This window comes from Meleagris gallopavo, chromosome 1 (assembly GCF_905368555.1).
Source record: "Meleagris gallopavo chromosome 1, MGAL_WU_HG_1.1, whole genome shotgun sequence".
Lineage (NCBI taxonomy): Eukaryota > Metazoa > Chordata > Aves > Galliformes > Phasianidae > Meleagris > Meleagris gallopavo.
In genome coordinates this window covers 147,017,831-147,024,524 of record NC_139404.1, presented here as the reverse complement: position 1 = coordinate 147,024,524, position 6,694 = coordinate 147,017,831, and the positions used below count along the sequence as shown (strand labels likewise).

The 6,694-nt window shown below is 53.9% G+C and overlaps 1 protein-coding gene across 1 annotated transcript in view; it reads left to right on the top strand.

Annotated features, from left to right (window-relative positions):
* Positions 1-4,224: 4,224 nt before the first annotated feature.
* SLITRK5 (SLIT and NTRK like family member 5) overlaps positions 4,225-6,694 on the top strand; it is a 7,227-nt gene continuing 4,757 nt past the window's right edge. Inside the window, exon 1 of the mRNA XM_085215640.1 lies at positions 4,225-6,694. This exon is cut by the window's right edge and continues 4,757 nt beyond it. Within this exon, the coding sequence (XP_085071766.1) occupies positions 4,233-6,694 (2,462 nt within the window). The 5' untranslated portion in view covers positions 4,225-4,232.

Sequence of the window (6,694 nt, the reverse complement as noted above, 5' to 3'; positions counted from 1 at the left end):
CTTTGACTCATTCATGAAAACTCATGGAGGTACCACTGAATGTAATGGAGATGGAAGTAGAGTTAAAGTTGGATGTCAACCTCTGTACTTGCACAAGATGCATTTTACATATAATTGTAGGCATAATATCTATTTGATATAACTAAAATCTACACAGCACAAAGAGTAATGAATACATAAATGCAAATGTGTGCATATTAGCATGCATACAAACAAATATACTTAAATATATACATATACATATTTCAAGATCAGCCAAACACCTAAATTTGTGAGAAATGAAACAAGAGCTAAATTTAAGAATTCCCTCAGTCACATTCAGCTTTGCACAGGAAAAAAAAAAAAAAAAAAAAAAAAAAAAAGCTCCATTTTATGCCTGCAAGCGGCAAAACCGCAGCTGTCAGTCGGCAAGAGAGAACAGCAGTCAGCCCCCAGCCTCCGCCTGCCTGCCCAGTGAAGCAATCCCCGCGGTGCCCTCGCGGTCCTCAAGGAGCTCCCGGCGGCCGGGACACAGAGCGCCCGCGGCGGCCGCGCACAGCGCGGCACATCCGCCACCCTGCGCTGCCACCTGGCGGCAGCGGGAGGAACCGCACCGCGCCGCGCGGTTTCTGCAGCCCGGGGCGGCCCCGCGGCGGCGACCGCTCGGGGGTGGCCTGGGGCTCGCTGCCCGTCCCACTCTCTGCCGCGCTACCGCGGGCTGCTGCTGCTGGATCTACCCCGCAATGTGCCCCGCGCCCCGAGAGTCGAATATACAGAGGGGAAAGATAACACAGGCAGCCCCCGCACACCCCTCCGCAGCACCGTTTCCAGAGGATGCGCGCAGCCAAACCCACTTGTTTCCCATCACCGCGGCCACCCAGTCTCCCACACCGAAGTGCGGCCGCAGCGGCGGCTCCAGCTCATTAATCAGAGCCGGGCCGCTACTGTCAGCGGGCGCTGCAGGCGCAGGGAGAGGACCCCGTACCGCGCCGCTTCCCTCCGGCTGCTGCTTGCCGCCGCTGGTGCGCGGAGGAGCGCGGATAAAGTTGGCCGGGCGCGGCGGAAAGTGCGAGGGGGGCTGCGGGGCGTGCGGAGCGGAGGTGTGGCGGGGGCGGTGGCGCGGCTGTTGTATCGGCATGTGTGCGTGTGCGTGTGCGTGTGCTTGTGTGTGTGCCAGGCGGCGTGTGCGGCCTGTGTGAGCGCGCGTGCGGCTTGCGCGACGCTGAGCGCCCACAGTGCTGCCAGCTGGGGACACCCGCCCCGCCCCGCGTCCTCACCCCGCACTTCCCCCCCCCACCACCCGCCACTCTCCTCCCCGCGGCGCTCCGCACCCCGCTCCCCACGCAGCCCCCACCCGTCGCCGCCCCGCCCTCTTCCCGTCCCCCCGCCCGCTGCGCTCCGCGGCGCTGAGCAGAGCGCAGAGCTCCGCCGGCCGCCCACCCCCCGGTTCCCCGCCCCCGCCGTGCAGGCGCGCACCCGGTGTGCGCTTGAGGGTCGCGCGCCCCCGCGGCTGCCCGGGCACGCGCCCACCCGCACGAGTGTGCGTGCGCGCGCGCGTCTGTGTATGTGTGTGTGTGTGCGTGTGTATGTGTGTGTGTGTGTGTGTATGTGCACGCGTGTGTATTCGTGCGCCCCTGTGCGAGCACTGGTGTCTCGGCGCCGCCTGCGCGCGGGGTGCCGTGTGCGCGTCGCTCACCGAAGCCGCTCCGGCTGCCATCCCCGCCGCCTCGTCCTCCGCCGCCCCGGCGGCTCCGCGCACCGAGCAGTCATCTCCATGGGCTGCCACCATGCCCGCGCCCTGGAGATTTCGGGCCAAGTAAGTACCGGGATTGACTTTTCTCGTGCTTCCCTTCTCTCTTCTCTTCCACCCTTCCCTCTCCCCCCGCCCTTTCCCCACCGGGTCTCTTCTCACTGTCGCTTTCCGCCCCCGATCACCCCAAAGCCATTTCCCCCAACTCGAGGTGCGCTCAGTGGGGTGGCGGTGTCCAGCGGGGCTGCCTGATCGTTGCTGCTGTCGGCGATACTGAACGCTGCCTCCAGCCGCCTCTGCGGTGCGGTAATCCGAGGGCTGAACTCTTTGGGGGAAAAGCCATACACACGAGAAAAATCCCAACGCAACCCCATTCCTCTTCTCCCCTCCCCCCTTTCTCCCTCCCTCCCCACCCCCCCCCGGTATGAACCTCTGTAGGGAGCTGGCGAGCAGCAGCATGCAGTCATCACAGAGGGGTTTCCAGGGCGGGATTGCAACCTTGCACACAGCCAGCTACAACTTTATCTTCTCTACCTCCCATCCCCCTCCCCCCCCCCTCATTTTTTTTTTCAAGAAAAGGGAGAAAGGAGGAGGGTGGGAAGATTGCATTTGCCTCCTTTGCTGTCCTAATTGAATTAAACTTGTAAAATGCCTGGGAGTTTAATACTGACCAGGCAGGTTTTCAATGGCTTTTTTTTTTTTTTTTTTTTCCTACGAAGAACTGCCAGCTAATGGATGAATGGATCTGATCGAGATGAGAAAGAATATGCTAGATACATGGCTTTGAGTGAGATTTTTGCTGCCTTTTTGCAGTGAAGCATTTTGCTTTGAGTAATTCCCATCCTGCTGACGTCTGGTCAGAATTAGAGAGATTCGCCGAGACTTCCAATTCCTTGCTGCATGACTGCCTTTGCTGCAAGTGCTAGATTTGCAGCCTTGAACCTGGAGCCACAGGAGATGGCTTACAGTGCCGAGACTTGCTGGTTTAAGATGCGTTCCTCCAAACCAGAGTTGTGGCATGAGGAATGGAGCTCTGAGGTGGACGATAGAAAATGCAAGCCTGCTCCATGATCCCAGCATTTAAGTCCAGATGATTTATTAGTTTTCCCCTACCAACACACACAATGCATATATTTTCCCTGTTCATATTGCTTTTAGACTAGCAGAACTAGAAGAAAGCCACAAGTAGCCAGAAAGACTGCAAGACGGAATCTAAATAGGAATTATTTCCAGCTAGGTGCAATTCGGGTATTAAATCAGCAACGTAGGTCACTGGCAGGGTTTCCCCCCAGTCCCCCTCGGCTTTTAATCAGCCTGGGTGTCTTCTCCCCTAAAGGATGAAGAACACTGACAGCCATTTCTGCTTATAATCAGTAACTCTGATGCTTGGAGTGTTGGCAATGAGATATTTCCATGAGACCTATTTAGATCTCTCCACTTCTACCAGGCTGGTTTTGCAGAACACTGGGAATAAGCGGTATGTCAGATATGGCTGAGGCTCCGAAGATGATCTGCCTGTTTTACGTTTTTCACAAATTTGGGGTGAGTGGTTAAAACATTTCCTTTAAGTGTGAGTGTGACTGCTTGTGAAAGAAATTAAGACCTCTGCTTGGTAGTCAGCTCTGTTACATTGTTTATAACTCAATTCCAATCAAAGTGATTTATTTATGTAAAGATACAGAATTTCTCTCACTGAAAAGAGCTGCTAAGTGGATTGAGTAGGAGGTTAATGTGTTTAATCTCACATTGAAGAATTCTGCCACAAAAGTCCTCTACGTGTATGTGTGTGTGTGTGTGTGTGTGTGTGTGTGGGCGTGTGCATACATGCTTGGTAAATGTATAGATAAAATAAAGCCACATAAGAGAGTAAAGAAAGAGGTGATTTGGAGAAACTGGCAGTATCCTCTCTGTTGAAGTAGACTGCTGTTTTCAGCACTGAGCATTTTTCTGTGGCTTCCTATCATGGCTTTTCCACCACTGGTTAAAAATCGAGGTAGTGCTTTGACTCTGTAAAAACGGGGAAGACCTCAGTGTGCTGTTCACCATGGAAGTTCTGAAGGGAAGAGGGAGCTGGGTAATAGAGGAGGTGGGAAACCTCATAAAATGGTGCTTCTTTTCTCTTAAATTAGAACCGTGAAACTGAACTGACAGCCATTTTATATATATTTATGGGGCTTATTGTGAAAAAGAAATCCTCTGAAACACTGAGATCTACAACATATGAGTAGAACCAGAACAATTCCTACTGCGACCTCACCTTTTTAAGCATCACAGGCATTTGACTCACTAGAGTTGCCCATCAACCTTCTAATCAATGCATGTCACCCAGTTTTCACAAGTGTGGGAATTAGAAGCGACAGGAGGGTTTTGTTTGTTTGTTCCATTAGCAATCCATTCTCCACCCCACTGAAGGTGAATGTAAACTTTATGTCCACTTTGAATTTTATAAGGTTATGCTATTATTTTGCTTTATTTTTTTCTCCTTACCCTTACAGGAAATAAAATGTATGCTTGCTGCTCCACAGTAACTTTGGAACAGGACCTCAACAAAAAAATGCATATCTGGATGCTGCAGACAATCGCGTTTGCTTTAACATCGCTAGTCCTTTCATGGGCAGAAAGCATTGAGTATTATGGAGAAATCTGTGATAATGCATGTCCTTGTGAGGAGAAGGACGGCATCTTAACAGTGAGCTGTGAAAACAGAGGAATCATCAGCCTTTTTGAGATCAGTCCACCAAGGTTCCCTATCTACCACCTCCTGTTGTCTGGAAACCTTTTGAACAGGTTATACCCAAACCAGTTTGTCAATTACACAGGGGCTTCAATTTTGCACCTAGGGAGCAATGATATTCAAGACATCGAAACTGGAGCCTTTCATGGTCTGAGAACTTTGAGGAGGCTGCACTTGAACAACAACAAGCTGGAACTTTTACGGGATGACACCTTCCTTGGGCTAGAGAGTTTGGAATACCTACAGGTTGATTACAATTATATTAGCATCATTGAACCTAATGCATTCAGCAAACTGCACTTGCTGCAGGTGCTGATCCTCAATGACAACCTCCTCTCCAGTTTGCCCAACAACCTTTTCCGTTTTGTGCCCTTAACTCACCTGGACCTGAGGGGTAACCGACTGAAGCTATTGCCCTATTTGGGCCTCCTGCAGCATATGGATAAAGTGGTGGAGCTGCAGCTAGAGGAAAACCCCTGGAATTGTTCTTGTGAGCTGATTGCTCTAAAGGATTGGCTGGACAGTATCTCCTACTCTGCACTGGTGGGAGATGTGGTTTGTGAGACTCCTTTCCGCCTACATGGTCGAGACTTGGATGAAGTCTCCAAGCAGGAGCTTTGTCCCAGGAGACTCATCTCGGATTATGAAATGAGACCGCAGACACCGCTGAGCACCACAGGGTATTTCCACACCACCCCAGCCTCAGTCAACTCCGTGGCCACTTCTTCTTCAGCTGTTTACAAATCCCCTCTGAAGCCCCCCAAGGGGACGCGTCAACCCAACAAGACAAGGGTGCGACCCACCTCCCGTCTGCCCTCGAAAGACCTGGGATACAGCAACTACGGCCCCAGCATTGCCTACCAGACCAAATCCCCGGTGCCTTTGGAGTGCCCCACTGCCTGCACTTGCAACTTGCAGATTTCTGACCTGGGCCTCAATGTCAATTGTCAGGAGAGGAAGATCGAGAGCATTTCTGAGCTACAACCCAAACCCTACAATCCTAAGAAGATGTATCTGACAGAAAACTACATTGCCCTGGTACGCAGGGCAGATTTTGTGGATGCCACTGGGCTGGATTTGCTGCACTTGGGCAATAATCGGATCTCGGTCATTCAGGATCGAGCTTTTGGGGATTTAACTAATTTGCGAAGGCTGTACCTGAATGGGAACCGAATCGAGCGGCTGAGCCCAGAGTTGTTCTATGGGCTGCAAAGCCTGCAGTACCTCTTCCTGCAGTACAATGTCATCCGGGAGATAGAGGCAGGCACCTTTGAGCCTGTCCCCAACCTTCAGCTTTTGTTTTTGAACAACAACCTCCTGAGATCTTTGCCTGGGAACATTTTTTCTGGTCTTTCTCTCTACAGGCTGAGCCTGCGGAGCAACCACTTCTCCTACCTGCCAGTGAGCGGGGTGCTGGACCAGCTGAAATCCCTGCTGCAGATCGACCTGCATGAGAACCCCTGGGACTGCACCTGCGACGTGGTCGGCATGAAGCTGTGGTTGGAGCAGCTAAACACCGGTGTCCTGGTGGACCAGGTCATCTGCGAGTCCCCGAAGAAGTTCTCCCAGAGCGACATGCGAGCCGTCCGGGTTGAGCTGCTCTGCCCCGACTACTCCGATATCGTCGTCTCCACGCCCACGCCGTCCCCGGGCCATCTGCCGGCCAGGACCACTCCCTCCTCCTCCACCGTGCGCCTCAACGGCACATCGGCGGCGGGCGGCACGGCGGCGGCGGGCGGCAGCGGCGGCTCTTCGGTGCCGCTCTCGGTGCTGATCCTCAGCTTGCTGCTGGTCTTCATCATGTCCGTCTTCGTGGCAGCGGGGCTTTTCGTGCTGGTGATGAAGCGCCGCAAAAAGGGCCAAGGTGACCATGCCAGTGCCAACAACTCCGACGTCAGCTCCTTCAATATGCAGTACAGCGTCTACAGCGGCGGCCACCACCAGCACCATCACCACCCGCACCTCCAGCAGCACCCGCCCCGCGGCGGCGGCGGGGGCGGAGGGGGAGCGGCGCTGCCCAAAGTGAAGACCCCGGCCGGCCACGTCTACGAGTACATCCCGCACCCGCTGGGCCACATGTGCAAGAACCCTATCTACCGCTCCCGGGAGGGCAACGCAGGCGAGGATTACAAAGACCTCCACGAGCTCAAGGTCACCTACAGCAGCCATCCCCTGACCCCTGCGGGGGGAGCGCCGCCACCCCCGCCGCCTCCACCAGCACCAGGAGGAGA